The sequence below is a fragment of the Gobio gobio genome (assembly GCF_949357685.1).
Source record: "Gobio gobio genome assembly, chromosome: 19".
NCBI classification, from domain to species: Eukaryota; Metazoa; Chordata; class Actinopteri; order Cypriniformes; family Gobionidae; genus Gobio; species Gobio gobio.
In genome coordinates this window covers 25,703,374-25,718,731 of record NC_137112.1, presented here as the reverse complement: position 1 = coordinate 25,718,731, position 15,358 = coordinate 25,703,374, and the positions used below count along the sequence as shown (strand labels likewise).

The window sequence follows — 15,358 nt, the reverse complement described above, 5'->3', positions numbered from 1 at the left end:
AAATCCTGGAATGTTTTCATCAAAAACCTTAATTTCTTTTCGACTGAAGAAAGAAAGACATCTTGAATGACATGGGGGTGAGTAAATTATCAGCAAAAGTTTATTTAAAAGTGAACTAATCCTTTAAGCTCAAGTTTCACATTAAATGTGAATACTTTTAATACCGTAAAACTTCAACTAATAGCCGAGTCCCAAATAGACGCCTGTCTCGCCTGCCTGCCTGGTGCGACGACAGGTTTGGGTAAATAAAGGCCGGTCTCAAATAGACGCCGGGTCTGTTTTTTAGTATCGGGCTGTATTTGATCTTCTCAAACCCGTCAGATCGTCTGTTCTATGTTTTGATTATATTTCACGTGACAGACGGAACCGTTCATGAACGACTCATCACTATGGCAGCATAACAAAGAGGTTAACGAACTTTCAGTCTTCAGTTTTTCTTAATTCTCTCAATACCACCATGGAGAAAAGTATAATTTGACATTTAAGCTGACAGCTGTCAAATTTCAAGCGTGGGTAAAGCTGGATACGGAGCGGCTGAAAAATGCCTTTAATGCTTGCGCGCAGACGTGCGCGTGTGTTTGTGTGTGCGAGGGAGAAGGAGGAGATATATTTCATTAACTTCGGGATGTTATCCTTAGGTATGTGGCCTGACAGTAGCTTCTGATGGAAGCGGGGGGGACGTCGCCATTTTCGCAGGGGATTAACGTTATAAACGTTTCTTCCTTTCGTTTGCTTATAATTAAGTCCATTAAAACTATTCACATCCTTTACTGTGGTAAAGTACAATAAAAACTGTGGGACGAATACCTTTTTTACTTAAAACTTTATTTAACACAGTTTGTTCTTGTTATTAAACTTGTTAATGCGCGTCAAGTTTGGTTTATTTGAATAGCGCATTTCACACACACACGCCGCGGTGATTTTAGTTTCGTTTTCTCTGGCTGTTAATAATCAAACATTGCCTAAATGTCTTGACCTTGATAACCTTGAAGATAAAATCCGCTCTTCAGACCTTTTACAACAAGTGTTGCCTTGAAACATCAGGAGAAAACACAAAGATATATTTGAAAGGTGTCTTTCCAGCTTTTGTCCCATTCCTCTCAAAGCGCAGAGTAGCCTACGTCTTTGCGGGGAAATAGTATGAATCAAATATTTTTCTAACTAATATTTAATTTTCTTATATTCTTTAGGTAACCATTTTTTACTGAAAATCGTTTAAATGTTGAATAGGCTGTGTTATTTCACTGACGGAAGTGCTAAAATAAACACGCATGCTTATGGATGTTTCAGCCTCAAATGATTTCAAAATGTAGGCTATACATATATCTGGCATAGACTACAGTATTTAAAATAGCATATATGCATTAGTTACATTCTCACATTAATTTACAGAGCAATCCCTGCTAAGTTTTTAGTTTAACTATAACTATAGAAGAGGATTAGTGTGCGTCGCACTCACAACAGACTTGCAACGGGGGCATGGCATCACGATGATATCGTCCATCGGCACAACCCTAATTTCTTACATTAAATGATTTGTTAAACACATTCGAATTAATTATAAATAAAACGTAATATAATGTGGTAACCTCCTACCGTCATGCTTGAACATCTCAACACTAAATTAAAAGGCCTGTCTCTTATAGACGCCTGTTTCAAATACAAGCCGGTGCAGTTCGGTGATGTGGGTAAATCAGGGCTCCAGACAAAAAAATTAATTAAGGAGCCATTGGCTCCTATAGGGTAAAAAACCAGGCGCCAAATAATTTTTTAAAGAGCCACATTACAATGAACATACATTTTTTAAATCACTTACTTTTAATCATCCTGTTGTGCGTACATCTCCCCTCTTTTTACAGTTTCAGCATTTTCATCTTGTCAATGTTGGAACTGAAGTTCACTTGGGAACTGAATGTCTTTTCCAACTTATGAACTATATACAGTGTTTCCCACAGATTATAAACCAATTTGTGGTGGCGGGGTTGGGGCGGTGGAATTTGGGGGTTGGTAATTGGCACAAATATCGATTTCGATCTTGATTCAGTATCAATTCATATAGCCTACTGTACATATAAGGAAAGTTTGCCTTTTTAGCACTATTTTAAACTTTTCTTGAGCTAAATTATATTTGCTCGCATTCATTAATATTCACTTGTGTGTGCTTATATAAGTATCATTAAATGTATGAGGAATGTAAAAGGATGTAAGTTATTAAAGTTTTAAAATTTCACATTTAAAGAAATCTAGTGTTTGATCATGACTAAATATGTATTCAAATGCAAAACCTAAAAATAAGTAAGCGGTTATGATCTGCAATACTTTTTTGAGCAACTAGACACATGTATATTTATTAAAGAGCCATACAGGCACCTATAGTGGGTAAACCATGGCATTTCAAATGAAATGTATTATTTTTACAGCCACAAAATGACTCCAATTTGCCTCTTTGCATTGGAATTCTCTATTTTAACCTTAATTACTACACTAATTGTAATATAAATAAGAAAAATATTAGAAGAAAAATATTTTAATTCATTAAATGGTCATTAATGGACCATAATTATTGCACAAATAGTAGGCCTATTTAGTACCAAAAGAATTTAACTAAAATATAGAACATTTAGTTAATTTAAAAATAGTTAAGGTGTATGGTCACATTTAACCACCAATGAGTATTGAAAACCTGAGGGCTAAATACAAGAATAACATCAACATTAATGGGAACAATGTTCCATCTCCATCACTCTCCATAATAAAATGATACTGTAAATGGTTGACGTAAGCCACTGAGTGTAGTTTGGCCGCCGCCTCTTCTTTTTTGCAGAAAGGGTTTTTCTTCATAAGCAAAATCTGAGAGGTGAATTTAGTGAACGGCAGCTCTTCACATGCTATCATATAGGCTGCGTTAAACTTCCTTTTTAGCTCCGTCTATTGTTTTTCGTCACGCAGTTCGCATGCACGAGAAACTGCACGTGCTAATGGTGTAGTCTATCTGTGGAGCACTCTTCGCGATAACGTTATCACGAGCATTTTTATGCTAGTTACTATCGGCGTGTTTTCTCACAGTCTCTTTTTTGAAATGGTTGGTTCCTGTAATGAAGTCCGTTTCCCCCGCTATTTCTTTACCCACTCTTGAACAAAAGTCACAAAACATTTTCTGTGACTCGCGATCATACCTTAGCCATAAAAATTCTTGAATCCAAGAAGTTTTGAAATGTCTTCCGCCATCAACACGGTGCGCATTGGTCTCTGTCCTCTCTCGCGGGTGTGCTGGCACAGCTGCTGGAGCCTGCTTTTTTAGAAGCAGGTGTGTCATCACCGTTGTTTGAAAAAGTCCGATATTTTTCGTTTTGACATGGTTTTTATAGCGCGGAAAGATGAGTCTCGCTTTACCCGTTCACAATCACATTTGGCGCTCTATCACAGTGAAACTTTCACGTGTAGCGTCTCATTTTACTATGTCAACACAACAAATGATGTGATAGGCTACTCTTCACAGAACACGCACATAACATGCACATTTTATAATCATGATATGTAAATTTGTATGGTCGCCAGTGGCGATCTCTGCAAAAATATCACTCGCAAATGAATATTTTTAGTCGCAAATGCGACCATTTTAGGCGCAGTCTGGAGCCCTGTAAATAGAAGCCCGGGCTATTATTTGAAGTTTTACGGTACATATACTTTTTATATGCCATGTGAAGCAATGCATGTTTGTGCAATTTTGTTATATTTTTATAGTGGTGTGCCAAAGCAAACAAAAAAAGGTTGGGAAACACTGTCATAAATAATTTGATCTCTCTAAACTGCATACTCTGCTCTGATTGGTCAGATGGCCCTGTGTGTTGTGACTGGTCTACCGTTTACATGGCATGTTGGAAACTAAACATCCATTACCTCATCTGAATTTCAGCTCTGGAGGCTTCCTCAGCACAGTGATACTGATAGCATCGGTTTATGAGTCTGAATCGTTTGAAAGTGGATTTGCCTTCACAGCGCAGAACATAGGGTCTTCTTGATATGTCAACAACACAAACCAAACTCTTCCTGGCCTCAGCTAGAGCTAGTGTTTGACCGTGGGTCATAGCAGACATCACTCATGGGCAGCCAATAAAGACCTGCCATTATGCAAATTTGTTACAAACCTAGGTAGGTTTGTGCAGGAACTTAGACTAGAATTACTGACAACTTGTTTCAGGCATTTCAGAATTGGTACTTTCTTTTGGGAGACAACTCCATTTATTGTGTACTTTGAAACTTAGCAGATTTTTTACATTTACAAACAGTAATATTACACACCACATGAAAGGTAATATCCAAAAAAGCATAAAAGTGCCACTTAAACATCTATATGTAAATGACATCTCTTAAGATTGGCTATGCTCTATTGCAAAATAGTTGAATATTTTTTGGGGTGTAAATGGATGGTCATGTTTTAATGTGCTCATGGTTCTGACCTCAACACTGATGATTTCTGAATGTCCCTTTTTTTTAAATTTAGTTTTCATGGTCTGAGTGGACTGGCGGGGGAGATTTGCTTGGTGAAAGCTGGAGCATGCTTACATCATACTCCTATTTCAAAAGAGCGAGAAAAATCCTTTCGTCATAATATGATGACTTCAGTTGTGTTGGTTGGGAACGTGAAAACGAGGCGAAGTTATTTGAGAGCTGTGACGGAGGGCGGCAATTTTCAGCAAATAAAGTCTTTCATTGCGATCGGTTGACTTAAAGCTTCAGAAGACTTGGAATATAGCTCTACATGTATGAAGGCAAGTAAATTACAAAATTATGGGTGAACTATTCCCAGAAAAATGAAAACAAACTACTCACAGGGCAGCCGTCCACCTCATAGACAACATCAAAGATCTGCTTCTGTCCCTCCGTTTTCCTTTTATCCTCATTTATGTGTCTGGGAAAATAAAGAGAGAGAGAGAGAGAGAGAAAACTAAAGAAATCTTTAATAAAGCGCAACGTTTCAGTCAATGGGCCTCATTCATGAAACACGTGCAGAACGAATTTGTGTGTAAAGCTGCTCTGACGTAAATTTTCGGATTCACGAAAATGTTTGTATTTTCAAAATGTTAGTTGGTACGAATGAAATATACACCTGCTCCCTACCACGTGTAAATGATGCGCAAAACCTTTGAGCGTTCTGCGTTCTAATTTAGGCAAACTGATGACATTGCATTTTGATGCACTATGGTATGTACCATAAGAATATTTCACGAGTTGATTTGCCTTGTACATCATTTGCCCCTTTATTTTTGTTTTTTTAACATTTCAACTTTTGGTGATTGGCAGCGCATGTCGCGGTCTTTTTTTACCCAGCCGTCCAATCACAGTGGAGGAGAGGCAGGACATACTGTATACTACACCGACCAACCGTCCTACTTGTACCACGACTGAACAACAATGGAGAAGTTAATATTGCTGGTTACTGCATTTTTATATGAAGTAATATTCTTCTAAATGAGATACTAGTAACACATTACTGCCATGGATATTCTGTATCACAGCAACCAAAGTATCTCAGCTGGAAAAACGCTGCGCTTGCAAAAGCACCACCAGCTGGCTGCTTTCAGAAGAGCACCGGCCATTTTTTAGTAGGCTAAATATGCTTTGGTGGACACACAATAATTGAATATTTATTGCTAGGCATATGGCCAATTAGTCTCTTTAGCATTTATGCAATATACTGGAGCCAAACCTGAGAAGGAAGTCCAGAAGATCATTTGTGTAGTTGTAACTCATGGGCGGGGATTATGCTAATTGTCAATGAGCGTGCACGAGCGCCCTATTTACGAATGTTTGGAATTCATTAATAAACACATGTTTAACTACCGAATCCGTGGTATATGAAGCATTTGTGAATCCGGAGAAGATCATTTTACACGCAAATTACTCTGAATTTGCTTGTATATTTATGAAAGTTTCATGAATGAGGCCCAATGATTTCAACCCCCGTAAAACTTGGCTGAAAAAGAAAATGTATTTTTGCCGGAAAATGGTTGGTTACGGAAATTTGGATGCAAGACTAATTTATTTAAAGGAAAATTAATTGCAGGACTCACGTCATCACTTCCTTGAGAGACTCGATGGCCTTTTCAAGCGTCACTTTATCTGGGTTGTCATCTGATGTATGTTTCTTTATATCTACAAAGAACAAAATTCACTCTAAATCTTGATTTCTTGTGTCAGCAAATAGAGGTGAAAAACAGTTGTACGTTTGAATTTGTAGAGGAAAAACTATTTATGAAACAACTCCAAAGCGCCTTTAAACCATTTAAATCATAAGGATTCAGTCAAATTTACTGAATAGAAACAGCTGTTTGTGTATCTTTCACTTGCATCATGCCGACAGCCGTATTCATGTGTTACCGTTCAGCAAGAGGGCGACGCTCGGCAGTCTCTGTACTGGACGAATCAAAAGCTCAACGAGAGTCTGACGGCCACACTCGGGTTTAGACTGATTAATCTAGATAATAAAAATGAAAGATGTCGTTAATAAATACCCATACAAAACCACTCTACTATAGTAGATTTTGACTGTACTTTTACAGTTAACTCAAAAAATATCAGACAACGGGCACCAGGTTAAAAAAGAAAAAGGTTTCTTTATAGTATAAAAGCCCTCGTGCACACACACACAAAAAAGATGTCAGTACCTTCAGGAACGCATGAAACCTCGGCTTCTGTCTCTCACATCTCACTATCGTCTCCTTGCTCATCTCGAAGAAGTTGACAAATGGTGGGTAGGCCTTCACCAGCTCTCCAGACTGAGAGAATTTTTAAAAATAAAGAGAGATCACAAAAGCTGCCATTCAGTCTTTGACTGCGTTATGAGCTCCATGCCAGAGGAGGTCGAGTTCAAAGCTTCATCACACTCACATATTTCAGGATAATGTCTCCAACGCTCCTCTCTTCAGACCAGTTCATCACCAACTCCTCGAGATCCGCCTGTCAAAGCACATTCATCAGCTAACACGTTCAACACAGCCTTTACTCAGCATTTTGGAAAGGTTATTGCCTACCTTTATTCTCGTGTGCACATCATAGATGTCTGGAATACTGCCAAAGATGGTCTTGATCTCTTCCTGAGCTAGAATGGGGCCGCCCACCTGCCCCTCTTTGTCCAATGGGTATTTGAAGAGCTGAAAGAACCAACGAATAAAAGGAATTTAGATCACTAATGCAGGATGGACACAGATACAATCACTAATGTAGCAGGACTTGACAGTAGAAGTCTGCATTCCTGCGGGATCAGTAACGGACCCGATTAGATTTGTTGCAGCACTGGACTAAACCTCTGATTTGTAGGCATGAGAGGGTGCTATTTCTAAGAGATGTCAGCCAAAGTGGGCAGACTTACAGCAGAGTGGGGTGATAGTTTTCAATATTTTTCAGTCTTTTGACATAATTTTAAAATAAACCCTAAAACTGTAGTTGATACACTACCATTCAAAAGTTTGAGAGTCGCAAGATTTCCAAGAAGTCCCAGTATCACAGACAGGGCTTAGACTAAGCCAGGATTAAGCCTTAGTTCAATTAGGACATTTAAGTAGCTTTTTTTAAACATGCTTTTAAAACAATGCCACAGACATTTTAAGATTTGCCAGTGCAAATTAGTTTCAGTTAAAACAGCTCAAACATACATTTTAGTCTGTGAATAGGCACAAGCCTTGTCTGTGAAACCAGGGGTGATTTTTCAATAACTCTTACGCTCATTAAAGCTGCATTTATTTAATTAAAATACAGTAAAAACACTGATAATATTGTGAAACAGTATTACTTGTCAAAACAACTTTTCTATTTGAATATATTTTACAACTTTATTTAATGCATTCCTGTGATGGCAAAGCTGAATTTTCATCAGCCATTACTCCAGTCTTCAGAGTCACACGATCCTTCAGAAATCATTCTAATATAAAGATTTGGTAGCCTGGCTATGCCCTCCTACGTACTTCTGCTCAATGTTCATTTTCCTTCAGAACTCCGTCTGGGATTGCGGTATTTTATCTTGTTTTCTTCGGTCAAATTTTAACCGGTCCAATCAGCGAACAGAGGGAATGGCTGAGAACGATGACGTTGATGTTGTGCGCTAGTTTGAGATGACATACGTCACGACCAAACATTAGCGATTGGTTATGGCAGATCCAATAGTTTTAAACTTCAACAGAGTACCCGCCTTCAAGGAAATTAACGCTCGTCAATGGAGAGTGGCCAGACTCTCTGTACCAATGAAATGTACGAGTCTGGTAGGACCAGGCTAAAGAATTTGGTGCTCAGAAAACATTTTAAAACAGTTGTGCTGCTTGATATTTTTGTGGGACCATATTTTTAATAGGATTTTTTTTCATGAATAGAAAAATCTAAAGAACAGCATTTTTAAAAAATGAAATAGAAATATTTTTTGTAATATTATGAATGTCTTTACTGTCACTTGATTTATTTTGTTAATTTCTTAAAAAAAAAAATATTTACCCCAATGAACAGAAGTGCATAAATACATGTATTCAAATAATATATGTTATAAAATAGTAAACAAATATTTTTATTTATTTATTAAATAAATAATTAATTAATTTAATTCAATAAACTGCTGAGAATATTCAATATGGAAATGATGTACAGTTCTGCGAGAGTGGAATGAATCGGGGAAAAAATCAGTGCAGATCTCTACTTGACAGCTACTCCATAAACTTAATAAAGATCCAGTGGACCACAATGGAAAGGTCAGGCTATTCAGTATTGCCTGATGATCTGACTCCAGTGTTCAGTGAAATTTGCACGGTTCTGATTGCGGGCATATGAAGTGGCATTTACTATGCAAGCAGACACAGAAGTGTGTGTGCGTGTTTGTATGAGCTCCACATGTAGGGGTGCAAATCAAAGCTCAAATTTCCATGGCATTGGTGCCCAAACCCAATTAATTTTCCCCCCTACTGGTCAGAGGCACTGGTTTAGTATGATAAGACCACAGCCAGGTACTGCGGATTGCCATTTTCCAAACCTGCATGACCGTGGCCAGGATATCAACGTAGTTGCTCTCAGTTTGGTAGAGCTCCTTGGAGACCTGCCATCTCGCTGACTGCTTGGGAAGGGCGGGAGTTGAGCTTTTGGGAGGTGTGGCATTCTCTGAAACACATAAGCAGACATGCAGGGGTTAGCTACTATAAAAAATCATACACTGTTACTTCTCATCCTATGAGGTGTTTTATTCTCTTTGTCAAAATATACTTGATGTTGAAGACAAATAAAGTCTATAGGAATCTATATATGAAATCATGAGTCAAAATTTGCAGTTAAGTACAAGGAAATGGAGGAATTAAAAAGTAATGTTCCATGTTCAAAAGAAACTAAAATCAATCAATCAATCAATCAATCAGTAAGGAGTAAAAAGCACCATTGTATAAGTTAATCTGAATTAATATCAAATTGTATTACATGAATAATACAACTGAATTTAATTCAGATTAACTGATACAATGGTGCATTTTACTCAATTTTAATTCTGCAATTTAAGTAAATAAATATTTAAATATTGAAGAAAGAAAAAAGAAAAAAAGAACTCAATGGGAACCTAAAGAGCTTATCAAATATTCTTCAAAAAATATTTTGGGGTTCAGCAGAAGAAAGAAATGCATATAGGTTTGGAATGACATGAGGTTGAGTAATTGATGACAGAATATTTTTTTTGGGGTGGACTATCTGTTTAAGTACAGGTGGTGTAATTATTACATTTTTTTTTTATTTCTTAGCCATTTTTGTTGTTCTGTTTGGTGAAATGGTAGAAATTGTAGATCTAAAAGTAGAAATTACAAACAAATAAATAAATAAATGAAAAATATTTTCTTTGGTTTCGACATTATGCCACAAATTAGTTTAAGGGCGTGTTCACACTTGGCAGGTTTGGTTCGATTAAAACAAAACTCTGGTTCTATTGCTCTGTTAGTGCGGTTGATTTGAATAAGTGTAATCGCTACCTTCCTAACCCTGTTGCACACAATCAAGCGGACCGAGACTAAGGTTCGGGTATTGAGAACTAGTTTAATTTTTCCATTTTAATTTTCCAAGAACCGTGGATTCGATAAGAAACACGCATTCTGATTCCATTAAAACAAGACATAATGCCACAAGATGCGACCCCAAAAAGGACAGAACACTCAGGGCTTACCTGGTTCTTCTTGTCATAGGAGATATATTAGCCATTACAGTTCGGAAGAGGCATAATAAATGCATCTCCTCGTAGCAGATCTTCATTTTTGTACAACGGAAATCCCTGCCGCTGTTTGGACTCCGTTACAATTTTCTTTATGAGTTCTCAGTTTGTAAAAATACCATAATATGTACACAAATACAAGAGCATTTAACCCAGCACACAGCATTGTTTTGGTTATCTGGGTAAGTTCCGTTGCAAATTATGTCTTAAGACATTTGTTTGCATGTTTGTTTTATATATTTATGTTGGGTCTTAAAAATGACACTAAATGCTAAGCAAACCAGGTTTAAATGTATCATTTTTTTTGGTCCGGACCAAAAGAACCAAACTACAAGTGTGAACACACTCTAAATTGTATTGAACATTGAGAATTCCTTTAAAGGAAATAATAATATAAAATTTTTTGAACCACTTACTTTCGAAACAATACTAAGAGAATAAGAGATCAATTTAAGCTACCACCTTTTCTCCAAAAGACCTACATTAATATCATAGGTAGATCCTACACCCTGGGCTAAAGTTATATGAATGTCACCTGTCTGGTTTTCCTGTCTGCACACAGGAGTGCTTGTACGCTGCAGTGGCCACTCATTCTCTGATCTACGCTGTCTGGCACTCCTCCGCCTACCGCTGCTCCTCCTGCACCTGAGCTCTGCAAAAGACAGCTGCCTCACTCATCTAAAACAGACCCTGACCACTCTTCTGGTTCATCTCAGCCTTGCCTGGGATCGCCCTGGACCTCAGAGATCAAAGCCAGGAGAGTTCTGGAACAGAACTCTTACATAATGCAATGGGAACTTTTCTGACAACCAATCAGGGTAATGTTTTTTTTTTTTTTTATGAATGTTAAAACATTCTTCTATCCATTTGTCTAACTCGTGGAAGACGGGGGAAGCGTTATATTATTTGGCTGCATTAGTCACATGACATGCCAGATCATTAATTTCACCTCCGCTTTTGCATGTGTCGGGTGTGTTGGAGATGTCCAGCAGGGAGCCCATGGAGAGGGAGTGCTCAGCCGAGGGCCTCTTGCGTGGTGGGAAGGGAGAAATCTCTGTCTCTTTGGTGAGCTGAGCCAATGTTTCTCTGAGACGTCGACGTTTCCTGCCACTGTTGGGTGTCGTGAGAGACAGCATGGAAACAGCTTTCTTCATCGCAGGACTCTCCGGCTGAGAGGAAGACACAGTGACGACATGTATAAGTGCACTGCACTTTAGTGAAGATGTAATTTCAAAATCACAGTTCTTTACTAAATGATGCCACGCATCATGAAATATGATCACAATAAAATGCTTCAGATATATATTAAGTAGGGGTGTAACGATTCATCTACTACATCGATGTATCGATTTATTTTCCTATGATCTAACTACATCGATCTGTGCTCGGCAAGTTGGCCTTCCGGACGACATATATCGATCTAACATCGTTTTAAAAGGTAATCAATCGATTGTATCGATCATAGGAAATAACGCATTGGATTTAAGCACGTCAGACTTTATATGGATGTTTTTCTTAGCACTTTTAATGATAAAGGCGTTAAACGTTACTCGATTCAGTCAGCCAATCTGTGACATCATCGCCTCGCACCAGCAGCAGCGCTCATTGAAATGAATGGGATCGTGTCGCTTTGTCGCTGCGTGTTGCTGGCGGTGTGAACGGGGCTTGAGAAAACAAAACATAGCATGGCGCATGGCAGAGGAGAAGCCAACGAGCGAGAAATTATCAAGCCACCAGGAGAAAGAGCTAACGATACCTGTACTTTCAACCCTTGCTTGTTACCTGTGCATTCCTGACACCAGTGTGCCAGCAGAGCGAGTTTTTAGTACTGCTGGTGACATAGTGAACGCACAGAGAAGTGTTCTGAGGTCAGATCATGGTGATATTTTTGAAAAAGAAATCTGTAGAGTCATTGAAGAGTAGTTGGTTACATTTTATCTTTTGTTAAATATTGTTTGTTTATTAAACTGAGAGTAGTAGCAGGCCAGTTTATTCAATCTGAAGAAATGTTGGTTGCACTTTATTTTTGATATTAATATTGTATTTGTATTATTTTAATGTTGAAAAACAACAGCAAAAGTAGCAGGTAAACTTACTATTAATTAAACCTGAAGAGAAGTTAGTTGCACTTTATTTTTGATATTAATATTGTAATATTTTTATGTTGGAAAACAAAAGCAGAAGTAGCAGGTTAACCTACTGTTGAAATATTGGTTGCACTTACTGTGCTTTTATTGAAAATGTATTGAATATTGAAAATGAGAGCAGAAAAGGTTAACTTCCTGTTAATTCAACCTAAACTGTTGGTTGCACTTTATTCAAATAAAATTAATGCATTTGCCATTAATTGTTGTTTACTTGTTTGTTTATATCCATAATTAATTGATATACCGGATTCCCTTACAAGAAACAACAGGAATCTTGGAAATTTCACCTGCACTGACCAGTATCCAGATATTTATTTCAGTCAATTTTTCAATTTTTGGCTAAAAAGTTACTGAATCGATTACAAGTCACTGAATCGTTTCGGATCGTATCGTTCTAAATTAACCAATATCGTCCTTGAATCGTATCGACAACCTCAAATCGTGATACGAATCGTATCGTTGTTAAAACGAATCGTTACACCCCTAATATTAAGAATTCAGAAGCTAGTTAGCATTTTAGCACTTCTGGATGAATATGGGGAGCTAAACAAACAGTAGATGGGACCATAACCATTTTCCATACTATGTAAGTCAATGGGGCCCCATCAACTCGTTGGTTACCCATATTCTTCAAAATATCTTTTGTGTTTAGCAGAAGAAAGAAATGCATACAGGTTTGGAACAATTTGAGGGTGAGTAAATGACAGAATTTTCATTTGAGGTGAACCATCCCTTTAAGTCAACAGGTTTTTGGTTAAATGTCTGAAATGATATTTTCTTGTTTTATTCAAAGACATAAAAAACATCAGTAACACCCCTTTGTGATGTTTTAAAGCTTTAAACACGAGACATTTTCTTCACACACAGTATGATTTACATCTCTTTTCCGTTCCTTTTGATTGACAGGATAAAATCGGCCCTTAGCAACGGCTGTTTTTAAACAATCAATAAATTGGTGCATGCCTGGATTTAAAAAAAATTACTTGAAATCAGAGTGACTTTTGACTTCTACAAAAGCACATACTATCAATTCAGAACTAATTGTGAGGTTTGTCTTGAAAGGTTTATATGCCAATTAAAACAAAACAAATCCTCTAAAGAGAAAGCTTTCAGAACCACACTTCTGTCATTATACAGGTTTCCTCACCTTTTCATAAGAGTACATCGATTCACCAGCACGGGCGTCCATTTGTATACTGCCCCAAAACCACTGCAGAAAGACACAGAATGAGAAATAAAATAAGTACACAAAATTAAAATGCATTTAAAACTCCTACACTGAACCGTTTATAAAAAATATTGATACATTTATGATTGTATTTGTAACGGAGCAACTAAAACCCCTGATGTGTGCCCCACTCCTTGCAACATACTAATGGACTACAGAAAGTAAACAGCATAAAATAACAGGGTGTATTTTTACACACTACTATTAAGGACCCATATAAAGCCCAGAGTGTACTTACGAGATGTTAAGTCAAGTTCATACCTCCTGCTTCACTACATAGAGTCTTTTCAAGGGAGTAAAGGGCAGTTCTTTAATGGAGTTCTCCTCAACTACCAAGTGGGTGCACCTTTCATCACCCACCGCCTGGACCCGTCCACCTGAACAAAACAAGCAGGACACGCTCTTTTAAAAATCCCCCTCAAGCAGAAGTCAAGGGTCATTTGATTTTACAGAGAAGGTCTAGCAATAAAATACAGAGACCTTTCGTGGGGTCAACATCTCAGATACATCAGAATGAAAAGCTTTAGTTAAATCGAGAAGTATTGGAGCAGAAGTTGTGTGACATTTGAAAACATGAAACAGTTCAGATTTGTTTCAGAAAAGACACTGATGCATGACAGTTCAGTACCGTGTTTCTGAGTCCTCTCCTCCATGTTAGTTTTCTCCTCCTCAGAGAATCCCAGAAAGCTTAACACACAGTCCTGGAACGGAGGGACTTTAAACTCTGTGCGGAACTCTTCGTTGCCTGCGTGGAAATTACTAAACAAAAAAAAAAAAAAACAGCAATCAGACACACCAAAACATGCTACAAAAAGAAGTGTGAATATGTTGTTGGGAGTTTTAGAAGACACTTCTAGAAGATTATTTTTGTTAGTGTTAAAATGGTTACATTTCTGACAGTGTAAATTAAAATTCAACACATTTTACTTCAGTTATCTGGTGCATTTCCAAGCTAAATAGGATTGGATTGTAGAAGTGGGCATTTAAAATCAGAATAGAGCCAGACTTGGACCACTACATAAAATCTAAAGGAAGCAATACACTTTCAGGTTTACAAATGCATTAATACATTCATAAACAGTAATATTATTATTCAATATTTTATTAATATAAGTGCTGTTTGCAAATTAAATAATTGACTAAATTAATTTGTTACTGTACAGAAGTCAAAGCAAATGATTAAAAATTCATCTTTTCTCTACACATGTTCGATGCATATAACTTTGACGGCCCTAAAACTTAGAGTGGACCCCCTTGAACAGCGTTTCCAAACTTTTTGGACTGAAGTGTGAATTTTTGTCCAAAAAATCCATCTTTGTCCAAAAGAATATTCAAAGGGCCTTCTATGCAAGATGTTCCTCTGGTACTTTTCTAGTATTAAAATTAACTACAAAATTAGGGCTGTCAAGCAACTAAATGTTTTATCTAATTAATTACACAATGTGGCGAGGCGATTAATTAATCCAATTAATCGCACATCAGATTTGGCTGAAAAATTACCCCCAAAAGATAATTTAAAGTCATTATTGTGTTAAATGAGAAAAGCAACAAACAGACATTACAAAAATGCTTTAGACACAAAAAAAACACTTTATTTGATCTGTAATGAGCGTGAGTAATGACAGAACTATCCCTTTAATGGGTGTTTTATTAATATTTTTTTTTTATGAAATTATACTCTAAATAGTAAAACAAACTGCCAGTAGGTGGTGGTAAATGTTTAAATAAGTCAGTAATTGAGTAATTTATTCATTCAAATGG

At 37.2% G+C, this 15,358-nt stretch overlaps 1 protein-coding gene across 2 annotated transcripts in view; it reads right to left on the bottom strand.

Moving 5' to 3' along the window:
* ect2 (epithelial cell transforming 2) overlaps window positions 1–15,358 on the bottom strand; it is a gene marked incomplete at its 5' end in the record, with an annotated part of 52,042 nt that overhangs the window by 22,712 nt on the left and 13,972 nt on the right. For both annotated transcript variants that reach the window (XM_079844236.1, XM_079844235.1), the window contains 11 exons: window positions 4,834–4,912; window positions 6,075–6,156; window positions 6,382–6,478; window positions 6,669–6,779; window positions 6,892–6,960; window positions 7,035–7,154; window positions 9,014–9,138; window positions 11,172–11,391; window positions 13,517–13,579; window positions 13,859–13,974; window positions 14,226–14,356. In XM_079844236.1, the coding sequence (XP_079700362.1) occupies window positions 4,834–4,912; window positions 6,075–6,156; window positions 6,382–6,478; window positions 6,669–6,779; window positions 6,892–6,960; window positions 7,035–7,154; window positions 9,014–9,138; window positions 11,172–11,391; window positions 13,517–13,579; window positions 13,859–13,974; window positions 14,226–14,356 (1,213 nt within the window). The remainder of the gene's footprint in view (window positions 1–4,833; window positions 4,913–6,074; window positions 6,157–6,381; window positions 6,479–6,668; window positions 6,780–6,891; window positions 6,961–7,034; window positions 7,155–9,013; window positions 9,139–11,171; window positions 11,392–13,516; window positions 13,580–13,858; window positions 13,975–14,225; window positions 14,357–15,358) is intronic.